At 35.5% G+C, this 20863-nt stretch overlaps 2 protein-coding genes and 1 pseudogene across 18 annotated transcripts in view; 2 read left to right on the top strand and 1 right to left on the bottom strand.

Annotated features, from left to right (window-relative positions):
* NfI (Nuclear factor I) overlaps positions 1-20863 on the bottom strand; it is a 380015-nt gene that overhangs the window by 215986 nt on the left and 143166 nt on the right. The gene's annotated exons all lie outside the window — the stretch shown is intronic.
* LOC105148628 (uncharacterized) overlaps positions 1-20863 on the top strand; it is a 53403-nt gene that overhangs the window by 31930 nt on the left and 610 nt on the right. For 4 of the 9 annotated variants that reach the window (XR_015546445.1, XR_015546451.1, XR_015546446.1 and 1 more), the window contains 5 exons: positions 40-154; positions 245-498; positions 569-815; positions 887-969; positions 1176-4366. Coding sequence is in view for 1 of the 9 variants with exons in the window: in XM_087410568.1 (XP_087266694.1) it covers positions 296-314; positions 451-498; positions 569-807 (306 nt within the window). In the remaining 8 variants the exon portion in view is untranslated. Of the gene's footprint in view, positions 1-39; positions 155-244; positions 499-568; positions 816-886; positions 970-1175; positions 4367-20863 lie in introns of those variants that run through there. The other 5 variants (XR_015546448.1, XR_015546450.1, XR_846475.2 and 2 more) reach the window with 4 other exon arrangements.
* LOC147910834 (uncharacterized) lies at positions 9851-20190 on the top strand (annotated as a pseudogene).

The raw sequence follows: 20863 nt of genomic DNA, 5'->3' as shown, positions 1-20863 counted from the left end.
AAAAGTTCGCTTCATTAAATTCTAACATTTGTTTTATAGTTTCGAATTGCATTGTACCGTACAGTTCCGCATCATGGGGGACACCCGTTAGACCGACTTAGTTTGAGGTGACGACGTCCAGCCGAACAAGCAATTAATAAAGTTGTACCAGCACGTAAGTTGAACAATAATAAAAAATTATAATAATTAGAAATTAAACTGCAAATTGAATTAGACAGTCTACTAAAAATATTTAATTTTCTAGGAAGAGCATGAATCGAGACCGTGCGGGATTACCGTATTACGGAACATCCCCATGGTTATATTATCATTTGGTAAATTGGATTTTAAAAATATTTTTCCCTATAAAAACCAGTTCTTATAGGGAAAGAATAATAATAAACAAATAATAAATAAAAATAATAATACTAATGTAAAAATATAATTGTATTTTAAATGATGAATCGCAAGATTCTGCCCATATGCGTATATTATGGAACTCCCTTAATCCACTACGACGTAAGTTTTAAAATGTTAGCGAAAATCAAGAGTAAGTTTATGCAAAAGATAACGAAATGTTACTTTTTAGCGCGAGAAAATAAAGAAGAGCAGGAGGAAGAGAAAGAAGAAGTTATAGAGGAGAAAAAAGAGGAAGAAAAGGAGGGGGAAATGGATAACGGCAGCGATATTTCAGTGAAATCCGGCAACATCTCGGAGATAGAAGAGATACAAGAAGCTTTGGAGGGGAAAGAAGAAAACATGAATGAAAGAAAGGAAGAGCGGGAGGAGGAGAAGGAAGAGGAAACTAAGAAGATACTATGCTTATAATGTTGAAGGTAATAATATTTCACTAAACTTTTTATATATTTTTCTCGTTATATATTCTCATATATGAATTTTTTATTAGATATTTCATATACGCCGTTGAATGATACAAATCAATGGAGACAATATTCTGGAGATTTTTACGAACAAAGCAACTAAAGATGAGTTAGTATGCTAAACGTAGTCACTACTTCGAATGTAACAAAAAATTTGCTCGTGATATTTGCTTAAATACGTTTACATATGATATATATTAATGTTATAACTATAAAAATCTTTGGGATTTCAAATCATCACAATCTGATATAATATTTTAGCATAATTTATTTTATCAATATCGATGTATAACAAGATTTGCTTAATTTTTTCAGTACAAACCAGCGGTGGCACCGGCGGACATGACGTCCGCCTAATATAATATCTAATAAACGAAAGAGAGGAGAATTTTGCTGACATCGAGGAACATCATCATCATCATCATCCTCAATATCAGCAGCAACAGCGTTATCATCAGCAGCAACAGCATCGACACGAGGTTGGCGAATAGTTTAATTTTTCGAAGTCACGGGCGGAAAACTCGCGACGTTTCAGAAATTTCGGCATTCCCGGAAGAGAGGCAAGTTTCGCGATACGGCCAATACCCAATAGAAGGCGCGAATACCTTTTGTTGATTAGAAAACGCGTTCCGCTAAAACTATCGTTTCGTCCGGTACACAACTTAACTTCCGAGGATATATGGGGACTCGTAAGTTCAGCTCAAAGTGCCAGCGGAATTGATATTGCGAAAAATTTCGACGTACGTGTTTTCAACATCGCGGATCGTGGCCGCAAGTCAAATCGTTTAATACGCGAAGACATAGCAAAACGCTCGATTTTGCAATTAAATAATTCGGATATTTGTGTTTTCCACATTTCCTTATAATAGCGCGAATGCATTGCGAACGTGGAAATCTATGTACAGACGAACTCCATGAAAAATGGAATTGTATATGACAGAGTTGAAAACAATCCGAATTAGCGAGAAAACTAACGAGGAACGCTGGAGTCATAATTCCCGAGGAGAGAATTCGCGAAATCGAGCGTTTTCAATGTACCTCGCTATCGAAAATATTGCTATAATGATGTACAATTTTAGCACTTTCGGACGCGGCGAGAATCCGTTGTTTGACAGTTGCGCGTTACTTGTCTCTTTAGGGCGTGAGTCCTCTATTAGATTAAATATTATATATTATGAACGTAGATGTCATTACAATCCGAAATTAAATGTAAAAACCGCTGCTGGTTCTCGCGGAGGATATTGCACGTGTAACATGGATTATCGTAAAGATAGAGGTCACCACTGCACGAAAAAATGCCCACGATGTTACGCCACTCAATCGTGCGAATTCCCCGACGCGAGCCTAATTAGGTGCGAAACGTGAAATTGTACGTTTTACGATACTTCATGTTTCGAATGTCATCGCAGAACATCATCATGGAAAGATCTTACGATGAGCAAGCGTTTGTGAATCAGTAAAAATATAACGATTGTAGGCGGTTCGTAAAGTCAAAATTGAGGCACGAATGCGAGAGAGCATATTGTAAAACTTGCCGATCGCAGCGACTTTCGAATCATTTTTACTTCATGCTCCCTCTTTGATATAAAGTCGCTATCGAGAATTCGGGGGGAGGTACGAGTGATACGGTACAAGAAGAAACGGCGCGCAGGAGCGAGAACCCAATGGGGAGAAAATATTTTTTAAACGTTTATTATTCATTAATTTCACATTTCACGATTCGTTTTCAAAATAACATTTATTTAATGTTTACTTAATGTTTTTTAAACATTTATGTGTAATTAATTTTACGTTTTATGATTCATTTCCAAAATAACATTTTTTAAACGTTTATTTAACGTTTATTAAATGTTAATTTTACACTAATGTTGCGTTTAAAATAATGTTTCAAAGAAATGTTTTTAAACGTTTATTTAATGTTAAATAAATGTTTATTTCACATTAATTATCCGTTTGACGTAATGTTTTGAAGGAACATTTATTAAATATTTATTTAACATTTATTAAATGTTAATTTTACACTAATTTTTTGTTTACAATGTTCTGAAGAAATATTTTTTTAATGTTTATTTAATGTTAATTAAACGTTTATTTTACATCAATTATTCATTTGAAATGATATTTAGAAGAAATATATTTTAAATGTTTATTTAACATTTATTAAACATTTGTTTTACATTAATTTTTTGTTTGAAATAACTGTCTAAAAAACATTCTTTAAACGTTTATTTAATATTTATGAAATGTTTATTTTACATTAATTTTTATTTCAAATAACGATAAAAAACATTTTTTAACGTTTATTTAACATTAATTAAATGTTTATAAAATGTTTATTTTACATTAATTTTTTACTTCAAATAACGATGAAAAAAATTTTTTTTAAACGTTTATTTAACGTTAATTAAATGTTCGTTTTACATTAATTACTCACTTTGAAACAGTATTTTAAAGAAATATTTTTTTAATACTTTTAACGTTTATTAAATGTGTTTTTTTACATCGATTGTTTATTTAAAATAATGGCTTGAAGAAATATGTTTTAAACATTTATTATTCATGTTGGACTATTATGTCCCAATGGAGAGGAAATGTTTTTAAAACGTTTATTTTTCATTAATTTTACATTTCACGATTCGTTTTCAGGATAATATTTTTTTAACGTTTATTTAACGTTTATTAAATGTTCGTTTTACATTAATTTTTCGTTTGAAATAATGATTCAATGGAATATTCTTAAACATATATTTGACATTTATTAAATGTTCATTTTACATTAAGTTTTCGTTTGAAATAATGTTTCGAAGGAACACTTTTTTAAATGTTTGTTTGAAGCTTGTTCTACAATGCGCTCTTTGTTTCCTGTTTCTTGCTTTTTACCTTTTGCTTTTTTCTTCTTTGCAATTGTTTTATCGACAATTATATTTCTTGCTATGTATTTCTTGTTTCTTTCAAAGTACGTTAATTTTTATCTCGGGCGACATAAAACAAAAACCCGATAAGAAACAAGAAGACAAGATGTAAAAAATAGTAACAAGAAACAAAAAGCTTGTAGAATAGACTTTACGTTTATTAAATGTTTGTTTTACGTTATTTATTTATTTAAAGTGTGTTAAAAAATCATTTATTTTACGTTTATTTTATATTTAATATAAAAATTTTAAAAATTGTATTATTTTCTAAAATTTAAATAAATAAAAAACGGGCCGGAATAAAAAAATAAACACGGAAGAGAAGTTAACTCAACATAATTGCGTTAAGTGTATCATTTATGGACAATAAGAATTATGTTCATCGACAATTATAAATAGTATAACGGATAAGATGTACCATTTATGGACAATAAGAATTATGTTCATCGACAATTATAAATGGCATAACGGATAAGGTGTGAGACTCATAACCCTGAGATCTCAAGTTCAAAACCCGGTAAGTAATAAAGATAAAAAATGTAATTAAAAATTACTATTAATTAATAAAATTGGTTGTCTAAAGAAAATGTACTATCGATAAAAAATAATAAATTACGAAAGGTATTCTGCGTTGTAATATTTTTTCTAATTTTGTTCAAATAATTTTAACATTTAAAAAATGTTTTTTTAACATTAAAAAAATGTTTCTTTTAACATTAAACAAACATTTACTTTAAATATTAAAAAAATGTTTTTTTAACATTAAATAACTGTTTTTTTAACGTTTAAATAAACGTTTTTTAAATGAAAATAGGGTCAAATCCCATTATTTAAACGTTTTTTTAAAGTTTTTAAAAATGTTTAAAAAAACATTTTTTTCCCCATTGGGAATGAGTTCGAAGATAGAGCAAATTATAAATACGAAAGAGATTGCGTCGCATTCGTGTTCTACGATAACATGACAGGACGAGACGTGTGAAGGAATCGAAAACAAATAAAATCACTCTTTGCGTCGCATAACAAATTTGAAAAACATGTGCGAGGATAGAGGATATGTCAGTGCGATGTCGTTGGTACGGAGTGCGCGAATTTATATTTCGAAATAATCCGATTAAACAATTTGTTAATCTCGAAATGCGAACAACAAAATGTTTCAAAAAGATTATTTGTATAGCACATAATGCGAAAGCGTTCGACACGCAATTCATCTTGAAATATTTATTCGAAAACTCGGAAATTACAGAAGAACCGTGGGTAATTTTAAACGGGATGAAAATTATCGTGATGACGATCGGGAACACTAAATTTATAGATAGCGTAAATTATCTGCCGATGTGTTTATCTGATTTGCCTAAAGCTTCCAAGCTGAATGATATATTGAGGAAAGGCATCTTTCCCTATTTATTTAATACAAAGGTGAAACAAACGTATATCGATCCAACACCCAACGCGCGATATTATTCTCCCGATTAAATGAAGTGAACGGTTTACGAAATGACGCGAGGAAATGATACGGTCAAACTTTATTTTTAATTTTCAACTCGAAATTGTTAAATATTGTCGTAATGATGTAGGTATTCTCCGATGCTGTGCATGGTGTCTAGAAAGATCTTTCTAGAACGCGGTAATATATGTCCCTTCGAGGAATGCACAGCTATCGCTTTCTCATACAGGAAAGTTTTTCGCAAAAACTTTTTGCGCGAGGAAAAAATAGGAATCATTCCTTCGGGCGGATACAGAAGTGCGAATAGACAATCGCGAAAAGCTTTAAAGTGACTAGTGTGGATAGAGCGCAAACTCGGTTATTGTATAATCCACGCGGGATGAGGACGCGAATACGAAATTGACGGCAGGCGCGTTGACGAATATTATGAGTTGGAGTCGGCAAACAGAATGCAACATTATGTACTTCAGTTTCACGGGTGTTTCTGGCATGGTTGTCCGATGTATTATCAGGTGAATCGCGACAGAACGCTTTCGTCCGCAGATCGTAATGCCACAATTGACGCGCGTTACGAGCGAACTCTCGAAAAATGGGAGTGCGACTTCGAGACCGGGAAATGCGTGAAATTCCCGAGATGAGTGATTTTTTTCAGAATCATACGTTAATAAAATCTGATTCTCTCGACCCGCGCGATGCGTTTTTCGGTGGTCGCACAGAAAACATCGCTACCCGATATGAAATTACGGGTGCAGAGAAAATACGGCTAGGGGAATGTGTACTCTTTGTATGTATTGAAAACGGGCATTCCCATACCCCAATATTTATATCAGCGAAGGGTATAGGAAATTAATCGGTAAAGTGCCAAATATTAATTTTGACTCTGTCGAGAGTTTTGTACGGTGTAAAAAAAATACTCCCTCCATGTAATCTATTTCACCCGGTACTCCCGTATAGGGTAAAAGAAAAGTTGCTTTTCGTCTTGTGTCGGAGCTGCTGCGAAATATTCTCGCAGAGAACATGTATTCACATCATCCCGAAGAGCGTGAATTTGAAAGTACCTAGGTATTCTGCGAATTGCACAAAGTCATCGAGAAAAGGCTTGTGACGAGCGTGAGTAAAATTTGACAGTATAAAATTATGCGATACGATCCCAATACACGGCAGAGAGGATTGTCCGTCAAATATATAAATACATTTTTACAATTAAAACAGGAAGCTAGCGGATGATCGAGCGAATGCGGAGACAATGATGGCGAAGCTAAGAAACGATATCTGAAGGAATACGAAAAAACAGAGTATCGTTCTTGACAGAAATAACATTGCACGGAATCCCAGTTTACGCTCAGTCGCTAAACTTTGTCTAAATTCATTTTGGGAAAAATTCAGCCAGCGAACCAATCTGCCTATACCGAGATCATAAAATTCTACCATCGTCTGATGACTTTACTCACAAGTCCGGAGCATGGAATAACTGATATATTACCCGTCAACGACGAGGTTATATATGTTTCATGGTGGCTACGTGAAGAGGCGGTCGTGGCTTCCCCAATAACGAACGTCGTAATCGCGGCAAATACGACAGCGTTAGCCGGATTAAAATTATATGAATATTTAGAAAAATTAGATAGGCATGTTTTATATTACGATACTGACTCATGTATATACTTAAGTATAGGTAATACGAATGAATACAAAAATCGCATACTGGGTAATTTTTTGGGCGATATAACGGTCGAGAGTGTTCGGTCGCGATAGTTATATCGAGTCGTTCGTTTCGGATGGCCCAAAATTTTACGCGTATATCGTTCGTACACCAGAAGGACACATGAAATTTATAAAATAAAGGGTATAACACTTAATTATAAAAGTTCGTTTATTTTAAACTTTAATAATATTAAAAAATTAATAGTAGAAAATGAGAGAAATCATGTCTTTGCTCGTATTCCGGACGTTTTTCTCGCAATGCTCAAACGAATCAATTGTAGCCGATACCGATCGCCCGTAATAGAATCGCCAGGTTTCAGCAGCTCATAGTAAACAACACTGTTTTGGTCCCACCAGATATAGAGCATGATCTTCGAACCATGAATGTTCGGCTTTAGTGTTGATGTTGAGGTCGATGGCAACGATTGACCGGGCTTAGCGTAGTATTTTTTCTTCTTGGGGTTGTAGAATATCCACTTCTCATCTCCAATCACAATCCGATGCAAAAAAATCTTTTCTTTGTTGTCTTTGAATCAGCTGTTCGCAAGTGAAAAATCGCCTTTCAACGTCTCTCGGTTTCAGTTCATAAAGCACCCAATTTCCTTGTTTTTTAATTATTCCCATGGCTCTCAATCGTGCAGAAACGGCTTGTTGAGTTACTCCCAATGATTGATGCAAGCTCCTCTTGCATTTGACTCTGATCTTCTTCGAGTAATGCCTCTAATTCTTTGTCTTCGAATTTTTTTGGCTGTCCAGAGCGAAACCATTCCTTACATGATTTATCAGTTTGGAGTATTGGAGCAGTGTCACCATAAACTTCGACAAGCATTCGATGGGCTTCAGCTGCACTTTTCTTTCAATTAAAGCAGAAAATTAGAACCTCCCGCAAATGCTGCTTGGTTAACACAAAATTCGATATTTATTTAAACATAATAAAAATCAAAATTTTTGTATGAAACTCAAAGCGATATAAACTAATATTATTAGCAGATGTCTAACCTCTCTGAAAACGCCAAAATCAGCTGTCACTATGAACCATTCACAACAGCCGAAGCCATCTTTTGGAAAACGGACCGAACTAATTTGTACTCTCAATAAGTTGAAACATGTAAGCGAATTAATTATTATTAAACTTGTTTTGTTAACCGTATTGGTTTGCACAAGAATTACCGTGCTTGACTCTTATCGCCCTGTTGTATCCAATACACTATTTTGCATCATTAAGAAGTCTTTAGGAATTAATTTATATGCAGAAGACAATGTCACAGGAGATACCTCCGCTGATAACGAGACGTCGAATGACATTTTTTTACGATCTCACACAAATATCCGATATACCACCAGCACATTCCATCAGTAACACCAATATTACGAAAAATTACAAAATTTTAAGCGAGCATAATCATGCGAAGAATAATCATGCTATGAAAAGCATTGAAGAAATAGTGGAAAGCGTATCGAAATCTTATCGTAAACATGCACACTTACTGATGAAATATTTGTTTCGAAAAGCTGTGCCTGATAGAATTAATTGGGACGGGATGGAATGTGACTATAGATGGTAATGTCGGGAAAGATTCGAATATCACTTACTTGATAAATGACGCGATGCGCGAGAAAAAAATTGTGAAAGCAATGGGTAGAAATCAGTTTGCGTAATTATTCCGTGCGTTGAACATACGTTTTACTGGTGAGAAATAGAAGATTATTGTCCAGGATGTTAGTGTAAAACGACCTCAGGCGTTTCACGTCTTTTATATCGAAAGCGCGAGTTCCACGCTGATTGTATCGAGAGCACGAGGAAAAAGAAAAACATAAAAATTACGAACAAGAAATAGACGAGAAAAGTTCGCTCATTCTTTCTCATACACGAAAAACTGATACCCCCGCATCTTTACAAACGGGAAAAAATCAGTTACTCGGTTGGAAAAAACTAAGATAATGATGACATTTGAAAAATTATACTGCGATTCGTTGCATTATGCGGGATATTCGGCGGTGGATAATCTAACTCGTGCAGTAAACCGAATTTCTCACGGAAAGAAGTCGTGCGCTGGCTCGAATCGCAAGACGCGTACACGTTGCACCGATCATTAATAGAAGAAATTTTCCACGATTGCATTACAACATAACAAACATTGACGATGTGTGAAAGGCAGATTTGATCGAACTTAAAAATCTAAAAAGTTACAATGACGGTTATACCTATCTGTTAGTGATTATCAATATACTAAATAAATACGTCTGGATAGAACCGTTATGTGACAAAACGAGTTACTGTGTGATAAAAGCTTTCCAATGCGTATTAGCGAAAAGCGAAGGACGAGTACGCATGTACTTACAAATGGACAAAGGCAAAGAATTTTGTCGCGCAAACAATGCAGAAATTTCTTAAAGAAAACGACATTTGTTTTCAGGTAACGCGCAATCCAGATGTTAAAGCCGCCATCAACAAAATCGAGCGCTTCAATAAAACTGAAGAAGCGAATGTGGCGTTACTTCATACATAAAAATACACGACGCTATATCAATGTTCTGCAGGACATTGTACACGCTTACAATCACACGCGTCACTCGTTCACGATGCAACCTGCGATAGTAACGAGAAAAAACACATGTATCGCATGTGAAAATATAGCTCGTCGTTGGAAAAACGAAACGTTAAAAAAACGGGCGCGAAAGGTTAAATATCGCGTTGGAGATTTCGTTCATATCAATAGAGCGAAAGGCACCTTCGAGAAAAGATATAAGGTTTGTAAGGAGCGAGGGGATATTTCAAATTTACCGTGTTTTCAATTGGAAAAACCCTCACGTGTACGAACTGTGAGATTTAGCAGACGAAGTTATAGACGGTATTTTTTATGAGCAAGAATTAGATCAAGTTGAGAAAAACTTAGAGAAAGAACAGTTTATCATGGATCGCGTGATAAATAGTAGGGGACGAGGAGCTAATAAGGAAGTGCTTGTTAGTTAGCGATTATCCCAATAAGTTTGACACTTGTATTTCGGCTTCGAGTTTAATTTCTCTTTGCGATGGAGGAGGAACAATTTCTTCTGGTGCTTCCGAGTATAACAATAGTATGCATCATTTTCCGAATAATACAATATCGTCCTTCATCATGGAATTATCTCACTCTATAGTGTTACACGGACAATGGGAGGTTACGATAAGCGAAATTCAATTTCTCTATACCTTTTTTTACACGTACGTCATAACGAAAATGATCAGATTCGTCGATATTAAATCCGATGAGGGGATGAATAGTGCGTTTATGACAAAAGAAGTTGCATTTCCAAATTTAACAAACGATATCCATAAATTTATTGATCAATACCGTGTGTAAAGATGCCGAATCGCATTTTTTATTTTGAACAGCAAAAAACATTTGACGCAAAGTCTTCATAACTATTAACTGCGATGAGAAATGCAAAATGCTACATCATATAAACTTTCCAATAATCTTCTACGAATGCTTGATTTCTTATCAGCAATTTCCACAAATAATCACCCATTTTATTCCAAGCTCGCGATACATAAACCTAATTCCAATGAAACAGAAGAGAAAACTTTTCTTACTTACGGATTTAATAAGGAGACAGGAAAACGACTTGCAGATGATTACTGGAGTAACAAACCCTATAGTTTGTGGCGCAGTATCCCCGATAAAATGTTCGTTTATTGCGATATTTGTGAGCCTTATATAACAGGTGATGTACAGATGATCTTCTCTTCTCGGAATAGTTCCGGTCGAGATACGCAGTCATAATTACGCATTTGATGCAAAAATAAGTCCAAATGTGCTACTCGCATACGCTAGAATGCTGAGTAAAATTATCGTCAAGTATCCCCTTACGAGAGTCGAAATTGAAACATTCACGATACACGCCAGCATCGTGGATGAATCGATAGATGCAATGCAATATTCGGATAGCTGCCGAAACAAATAATAGTCAGTTTTGTCGATAATAAGGCGTTTAACGACAATAGAAAATTGAATCCATTTAATTTCAAAAATTATAAAATAAATTTCTTTTCGCATGCAAATTCCCAGTAGACCATTACAGCCAAATTTCATCGAAAGACGAGCCACTCTACGTTGAAGTTTATCACACATTATTTTCGGGAACCGACATTCACTTTTTGAACGAAGATAAGTAGAGACGATTACACCAACGGTTATATTCTTTTCGCTTTCAATCTTAGATCTCTCCAGATCTATCCACTAATTGCGCAGGACATTGGAATTTCGTAAAACATGGAAGCTTACGATTAGAAGTGAAATTCGAAAAAGTTCTTTTCGTGACTATTAATTGTATCGTCTATGTCGAGTTTGATAATGTTTTAGAAATCGACTCCTCGCGTCAAGTCATTGTCGACTTTTCCGGTTAGTCCTATGGCTTCCGCGAAAAAATTATTTTCCCCTACTACACATTTTTTTTCACACAAAAAAATGAATTCTTAAAAAAATGTGTAAATCTTTTAATCCAAGAATATTTTATGCTTAGAATAGCGCCAAGAATAAATAATTTCCGATTAACAATAAATTATTCGTAAAATAAAGTAAATTTTATTCTTAGTTCAAAATAAATTTTATTTCAATAAAAGAATAAAGTTGCACTCGTTCAATATTAAATATGCTTATATTAGCATTATTTTTTAATGATACCTTTTGTCAACTTATTTCAAACTCCAGTATGCTTTTTATTGGTAATATCAAGATGACAGAAACCAATGCTGCAATAAGTGACGAGCTTTGTAAATAAAGTGCCACATTTATAGAGCATGCCTCTTAATGTGCACTTGGGATACAAATTCCCAAGAAAAAAATTAAACTTGGATTATACTCTCTACTAATGTAGCTCAAAGGCAAGTGAAATGCTGAGACCGTTCTACCGACCTGCATTAGCCGTATTGCAAATAAGGATGCAAACAGACGGTCAACTTCATTACAATGGTAGAAAACGCTGGCTGCATATATAGGTGGATCCGCCGCGATGGATTCATTGCTAAACTCATCCATTTAATTGTGGATAGCAGATCCGCGAATCCATCGCGGAAAATCCGCCTGCGTGTATAGGCGCCTCTTTGTCACGTCGCAGTGACAAAGTCGGCCGGCTGTTCGCGCATCCCCATTTGCAATATAACTAACAGAAACATTAGGACGAGTTGAATATCCACCTAGTTGAGTTTCATCCACCTTAAAGATTGAATCTTATTTAGAGGTATGTTCCACGAATGTAACAGTTCACTCACAAAACCATCGTCAATCATTATTCACTACACCCATATATTTCCGACATCTTGATATTACTGAGGAGCCCTTATACACACTATTGCTGCCTGCCGGCGAATTTTCAAATTTATAATTCTTAATCCAAGAATAAATAGTTTGTAAATAATACGATTGAGTTTGTTAGAATCGTATAATGATTTTAGAAATAAAAATACAATTTTAAGAATAAAGTATACTTTGCATAAATCTATTTATTATTGATACCAGTGAACATTTATAATTGAAGAGAACATTTTATACTTAAATGAAAGTAAATAGCATTCAAGAATAAAAATATACGTGAATCAGGAATTCATTTTGTTCTGTGCTTATTTAATTGAACGCAAGATGACGAAAAAGATTCAGTCTTGCTCGTGACACCGACGCCAACGTTTCAAGACGTAAAAAGAGTAGCGAAAATTCGAATATCATAATGGATATAGTCATCGACATACTACATGGGCTGAAAAATCCCGGGATTTTTCAATAGGTGATGCCATTAGAAAATGAACATGATTCATTTCGAGAGATTCATCTGTCACTAGTTTATGTATGAAGTTTCATGACATTTCGTTCATTTGTTTACAAGCTACAGTCGTTTAAGTGGCGTTACTTTCACCTTCGTAAAAAAAATGGAAAAACAGGAATATCGCATCTTGATCAAACATTGTTTTTTGATGGGAAAAACTTCTGAACAATCATTGAAATGGTTGCAGAAATGTTATCCCACATCTGCTCCTTCGAGAACAACAGTTTATCGGTGGTTTAGTGAATTTAAAATGGGTTGTACAAGCACCGAAGACGCACCTCGCTCTGGAAGGCCAAAAGAGGCTATGAATGCGGAAATCGCAAAGCAAGTTCATCGAATCGTTTTGAGTGATCGTAAAGTGAAGTTGCGCGAGTTAACTGAGGCCGTGGGCATCTCAAAAGAACGGGCGGGATACATTTTGCACGATGTTTTGGAGATGAAAAAGCTATCGGCACGATGGGTGCCGCGTTTGCTGATCATCGATCAAAAACAGCAGCGCGTTGATGATTCAACGATCGGTTTGGCGTTGTTGCAGCGTAATCGAGGACTTTTTTCGACGTTTTGTGATGATGGATGAAACGTGGGTCCATTACCATACGCCTGAGTCCAATAGGCAGTCTGCAGAGTGGCTGAAAAGCCACGAAAGTCGACCAAAGCGGCCAAAAGACCAATGCTCGGCCGGGAAGGTTATGGTCTCCGTTTTTTGGGATGCGCATGGCATAATCTTCATCGATTACCTGCAGAAGGGAAGAACAATTGCGGGAGAGTATTATGCAGCGTTATTGGATAAACTGAACGACGAAATAAAGAAAAAAATATGGCCCCATATGGCGAAGAAAAAAGTTCTGTCATCACGATAACGCACCGTCACACACGTTCTTGAAAGCGATGGTCAAATTGGACCAATTACGATTCGAATTGGTTGCTCACCCACCGTATTCTCCAGACTTGGCCCCCAGCAACTATTATCTGTTCCCAAACCTCAAGCGGTGGCTCCAGGGAAAGAGATTCACATCGAATGAGGAAGTCATCGCGGAAACCGAGGCGTATTTCGAAGCTTGGACGTTTCGTACTACAGAAAGGGCATCGTTGGGGCAATGTTGGAAAATTGCTATACCAAGTGTATCGCCCTCGAAGGCAACTATGTTGAGAAATAAATATAACTTTGCACAAAAAACGCTTGTTTTCATTAAAAATCCCGAGACTTTTCAGCCCATGTAGTACAAGGTTTTTGTGATGTTAAAGAAAACTTTATTCCAAAAAAAGTTGCGGTTCTAGCGATTAATGCGACGATCATCGGATTATGACACTGGATTATGACATCACCTTATCCATTTGACGATTTACTCGAGAGAGTAAAATGAGAAAACAATTGGCTTACACGAAATTATCACGGAATCGAATGGTTCGACGTTTAATCCTAAAAACTTTACGATACATCTGTGAGACATTACACGACACGCACGCTACATCTATACCAGAAGACAAGAGAAGGCACGTTATCTGAATAATCTACTCTCCAGAAACGTATATAATCTGAAAAGAATTTCTCCGACTTTCAAAAATCTACTAGATTTCAAAGGTCGTGGACAACGCTGCACGCATCACGGATTTCGAACCATATTGTGCCTTAGGCAACACTTACAAATTGAAACATTGACTAACTATACGAAATAGCAGCAATGCAAGTTACAATAGCCTTCCCTCAGAAAATTAGAACGAGACCGACGTCGAAAGCGAAAAAACAGACAGTGAAAATTTTTCAATTCAATTTAAAAATCAGAAACACGATATCATCATTGAAGCGTGGAGGAAAAATATGATAGAAAAGGCAAGCAGAGTGAGAACAAACAAGCGACAGACGAGAAAAAAAAAGATCTTCCAAAATTTAACTAGTCGACTGATATAACATTAACGTCTCACAAATGTCGAGCATTTTTGAGAACTCCACACACGCCGATAAAAGAGGTACAGTTTGAATTTACACGAACATTTCCTCTCTCACGCTCTCCAACAACGAGAAATGAATTCGCTGGAAGTTTTAAACGCATTACATCTTAGTATCCGACATGCGAGGGTCTATCCTGCCAATCGATTGCTGAGAGTGTGGATGAGGTCGACAGCTATTGTTGCTAACACAGACGATCACGATCGACTTGACCAACACTGGGTCGCTTTCTACATCGACGAATACGGAACAAAAATGTATTTCGATAGCTACGGCTTGCCGCCCTTAGATCCAAGATTCCTCTTATGATTTAGATGAAACTCCACCACATATCGCTGGAATACGACAACGCTACAAGGAATACTTTCTCAAACTATGGACAATACTGCTGTGTATATTTCTACATTTTATATGTAATGGCTATAATCTTAGCCAGGTTCTTAGTCTACTTATCTCTGATTGTAAACGAAATGACTGATTGATCGTACAGTTATTTCATAAAATTTTTCTTCATTGTAAACATAAATTCGTAAATTCTCATGCTGTATGCCATCATGTTCAAACGTGTACTCTTTCAAAAAAGTAAAATAACTATTTCATGTAATGAAATTTAAATAAACGTTTCAAACTAAATATTATCTATTTCTTACTCCTACCTCCACCCTCATTTACAATAAATACATTTTACAATAAATACATTTTCTCTCGTATTACAGACTTAGATAATATGTATATACAATACATTAAATACATTAAATATAGAAAGAATTTTTGTAAAGTAATGTTCGAAAACGTCGCGCCAGTTAAACGTTCGTTCCTGTTTTATCCCTTTTCTTCTGAGTAAAAGTAAGAACTCCCTAGATTCGAAAATTTTCGTAAAAGATCTCATCCCTCATAAATAAAAAATACTCACTAAAACGCTAACACGTCGGAGACTTCACACCAAAAAAAAAATAACCGCCATAAAACCATCCGCTATTCATGCCCAATGTTCGTACTTTGCCATCATGACAAAAAAATGTTGCAGTCTCAATCTCCACTCATCATTTTTTCGAACTTTACTCTCCATTTTGTCAAAGGTCCTCTACCATTCTCTTCTCCAATCATCTCATGGGTATGATGCGAACCAATAAGATCTTTGTCAAATATAGGGCAAACTAATCAGAACACACCATTTAAATACCTTATTACCCCCATTCTTCACTCCTCGATCAATCAGAACGCGCCCTCTTTCCAGACCCTTCTAAGCCACGCTCACGGCGCCGGAGCGAGATGTGGAGGTGGTTTGTTTTGACTTGTTCATATACTACTAACGTGTCATTCCTCGCTTCTGACGTCACGATTCCAATATGGCCGCCGCGAGTCAAGAGCCTTAAAAACGTAGCTAAACTATTGAAATAATATCATAATTAAATTTTGATGCTCAATAGGCATCTATTAAAAAAATTTTAATATATTAAAAATATATAAATTTATTTATTTATTGCGGAAAATATTACCTCGATCGGGAGTCGAACCCTCCTCTCGTAAAATATGAAAGCTTACGATTAAAAGTAAGATTCGAAAAACCGTGACTATTAATTGTATTGTCCATGCCGAACATTCGATAATTTTTAGAAATTGACTCCTCGCGTCAAATTATATTGATTTTTCTCTATGTCTTTCATAAGAAAATATTATACTGTATTTTCCCCACTGCACAATTGTTTTCTAATCTAAGTTGCACGTAAGGTGTCGAAAAAAGCTTAAATTTTGTTCGTGACGCCGACGTCAACGCTTCATAATATAAAAAGAGTAGCAGAGAATATCATAATGGATGTAGTCATCGACATCCAAGGTTTTCGCGAAGAGAACTTTGTTCCAAAAGAATATTGCAGTTTATAATTGCAGTTCTTGTGATTAATGCAACGATTACCGGTCGCTGGATTATGCTGATGCCATCTTATCTATTTGGTAATTTTTTCAAGAAAAGTAATACGAAAATAATTAGCTTACACGAAATCATCACTAGATCGAATGATTTGACGGAGATGCTAATCCTAAATACTTTATGATACATCTGCAAGAAATGACATGCACGCTATATTTATAGCAGAGGATAAAAAAAGGCATTATCTAAGTAATTTACTCTTCAGAAACGTATATAATTTAGAAGGAATTTCTCCGACTTACAAAAATCTGCCAGATTATGTGGGAGATGGACACCATTGCACGCATCACGAATTTCGAACCAACGTCAAAGCTTCGCTAACGAAATTTCCCCACTCCGCCGATTCATGCGAAAATGTGTAGCTAGCGAAGAAACGCTCATAGTTCGACATTGCCCAACTATAAGTGAAGCAATGCTGATTCAAATGCTTCAAAGCATTTTTTGATTAGTCAATTTTTTGAATGGTTTATTTAATGCTTCTTCATTCACAGTGGAAGTTGTTTTGTCAGCGAAGTTTTGCTACATAAAAAAGAATAAAGAGAAAAGCGAAAAGCGTTTAAACGTTTCGTTTTCGGCAGAGTGGGAGAACTTCACTAGCGAATCTTTACTGTATGAAATTGTATCTTTATGCAATGCTTACAAAACGCTGACTACTATACGAAATAGCAACAATTCGAGCCATGATAGTCTTCCTTCCGATAGAAAATTGGAGTGAGAGTGAGAGCGAAAAAACAGACAGCGGGAATTTTTTAATACAATTTAAAAATCATAAATACGATATAATCCGCAACATTGAAGTGTCCAAACTCCGGAATATCAAGGAGTTAGAGAAGGATAATTAAAACCAATTTTAAAACTATTTCGTCCAAGTTCTGGAACACCAAAAGGCTACAAAAAGACCTCTCTTACGATCAATGCCCAGGATGTATACCGCGAATCGAACGCACTTATGCAAGATCCCAGATACGAGTCAGTGTATCATATGCAACACTATAACAGTGCTCGCAAAGATTTGCACATTTTGGATCGATTCCGGCGCGCTACCTCCACTATCGCTCGAGGCTCGGCGGCCGCTCACGTGATGTTCTGGCTCAGGAGCGTCTCTGTAACTTATAAACGTGCGGAGATCGTATTTTATGTTATTAAAGAATATTTTTCTTGCAAAATAATTTTTATGTTCTTAAAAAAATCAAATACTAAATTTTCTAAAACATTTTGTCATAATAATTCTTGTCTACTATAAACCATTTAATAATTGTTATAAATTTACATCGAGAAGTTTCTATAACAGACTTGCGAAGATTGAAATCAGGAAATACATGAATTTGAAAATTCCGTGTTTTCTATATGAAGTCTTATAAAATCTCAAGTAACGAGGATCGCAATAAATATTTTCTTCTATAAGTGAATACAATTTTATCATTTTAATTAAAATGATAATTATATTCGCTTACAAAAGAAAATAATTAGTTGCGATATAGAATCTTTGTTACTTGATGAGACTTTGTAACACTTCTGTTTTATGTATTTGTGATGCTGGTGTCACCTTGTATAGAAGGCTCACTCGCCAAGGCGGCGTGTAATAACGACAACTCTCTTTGTTGTAATAATTTAAACTTTATTGTTGAGTCGAATTAAGATTTGTTCGAAGCGGACAGTAGGCGATAATTGATGCGTTCGGTTAGATGCGTGCACAGATAACTCGTACTTGGTACAACGTTGAATAACTTGTCGCAGCCGTAGAAAGAATGCGTATTGCGAGCAGCAATGAGACCGACAAATCTCGCCGGAAACTCAAGTAATTCTCGCGCACTGAATGCCCTCGCAGTATGCAGTATATGGCAACATTATGTGACAAAATACAGCGTTGACACGCGACGACCCTTCGATTTTGTTCGCACTCAATATTCGGGATAAGATTCGTTAAGCACGAATCGCGGTCAATGATCCATATTGATCGGGATCAGGAAGCGAACTGAACTTTTGCACGCAGAACGTGTGCGCGATAATTAACTTTTCGAGTGTCGCGAAAGGGGAGTTGCGTACCATCTGAGATAGTAATTAGAGCAGGAGCGAAATACACTCATGTTTTGTACGAAATATCGGCCACAGGCGTGATTGAACGGGGATGATTCGGTGTCTCTGAGCTGTTTACTTACCATCCCCGAGAATACATTTTTGAAATAACATTTTTAACGAAAATACATTTTTGAAATAACATTTTTAACGAGAACATACATTTTTGATAATTCTGGAACAACTTCGTACGGAAAACACGGAATTTCCAGATTCACATATTTCCTGACCTCAATCTTTGCAAGTCTGTTATAGAAACTTCTCGATGTAAATTTATAACAATTATTGAAGTTTCTGATAGGTAAAAATTATTATGACAAAATGTTTTAGAAATTTAGTATTTGATTTTTTTAAAGAAATAAAAATTATTTTGCAAGAAAAATATTCTTTAATAAAGTAGAATGCACGTTTAAGCTACAGAGATGCTCCTGAGCCAGAGCGTCATGTGAACGCTCGGCCGCCGAGCCTCGAGTGATAGTGAGGGTAGCGCGCCGGAATCGGCCCGAAATCTGCAGTGCAAATCTTTGCGAGCACTGCACTATAACATCGTCTGAGAATGCATTCGTCAGTCTTTTAATTTCAGATGAAGGAACTTAATTTATATATGATTAGAGAGCGAATCTGTGTGATCTTAACGAGGATTACGATGAATAACAGAGTATTTTTTAAAATTGATTATGGACAGTGTTGAAATAAATAAACTTATTTATTTAATTCCATGACATTTTGATTGTTCTAGGTAATATCTCTAACTTATCAGCTAGATTTTAACTTAATGATTTAATTGATCTAGAATAATAATTAATTGATCTAATAATGATTACTTTATTTAATTATGATTTATTGATCTAATTAGTAGATCTAATAATAATCAATTGATCTAATTTTAATATTTTAATTGTGTACGTGTGAGTTGTGTACGCGTGCGTGTATGTGAATGTAGATATAAGGGTATGGGATAGAAAAGAAGGCTATAAGTTCCGAGAGAAGTTAAATTAGAAATAATTGAAGAAAAGGGAATAGGCTGAGGAGAGAGGATACAGAGGATGGAAATATTGTACAGGACATAGGAATATGGAAAAGCAGTTCCCTGCATATACGTAGGCTGCTGGAAAAGTTTCTGCAATCTAATATATTTCCAGTGGCGCCAACGTTCTGCTACTACCATATCCGTTAGACGTTTTTAATCTATAATTCAGTTGACAGTTTGTACCCAAGTCAACTAGTTTTGTTTGCATAGTATTTTAAAAGAAGTTATTTTGTGAGAAAATGAAAATTTCACGTGAAAATTTTCGGACAATGATTTTTTACGATTATAAATGTAATCTACAATAACTCCGAAACAATGCATCGATCGATTTCATTTGGCTTTTGAGGATGAAGCACCATCTAATAGGACTGTTTATAATTAGTTTGCCGAATTCCAGCGTGGATGTACCTTTCTTTGTGATGAATTCCGTGAAGGTCCATCCACGTCTGTTGTTGCCACTAATGTTGATGCTGTGCGTGAAATGATTGAGCGAGACCGGCATATGATATATCGCGAGATTCAGGCATTGACATGAAAGCAATACATATGATTTTGCATGATTACTTGAGCGTACAGAAACTTTGCAGTCGTTGGATCCCACACAATTTGACCGAAGCTCAAAAACAGGCTCGTGTTAAATGGAGCAAAGAAATGCTCGAGAAATTCAACCGAGGTCGGTCAAATTTGGTCTACAACATCGTTACTGGGGACGAAACATGGATCTATTCGTATGAGCCCGAAAGTAAATAACAATCCACTGTTTGGGTATTTCAAAATGAATCTAAACCAACAAAAGTTGTTCGTTCACGCAGTACTATCAAGCAAATGCTTGAGTTATACCGGACATGTGGCAACTGTGGCTTTAAAGGATCGAAGGACTATAAATACTGATTGGTATACAACAATTTGTTTGCCAGAAGTCATAAATAAATTGCGTAGAACAAACCGAAATCATCGCATCATCCTTCATGACAACACCAGCTGTCACACAGCACGTCAAACCGTTGATTTTTTATCCAGTAAAAATGTCGAATTGATGACTCATTGTCCGTATTCATCTGATTTATCACCTAATAACTTCTTTTTGTTCCCAAACATTAAAAAGAAGATGCGTGATGAGCGATTTGAGTCGCCTGAAGTAGCTATTGAAACATTTC

Source organism: Acromyrmex echinatior, chromosome 1, assembly GCF_024713525.1.
Source record: "Acromyrmex echinatior isolate Ae372 chromosome 1, ASM2471352v2, whole genome shotgun sequence".
In the NCBI taxonomy this organism is placed as follows: Eukaryota; Metazoa; Arthropoda; class Insecta; order Hymenoptera; family Formicidae; genus Acromyrmex; species Acromyrmex echinatior.
The sequence above is the reverse complement of the archived record's forward strand: the minus strand, read 5'-3'. Positions and strand labels throughout refer to the sequence as shown.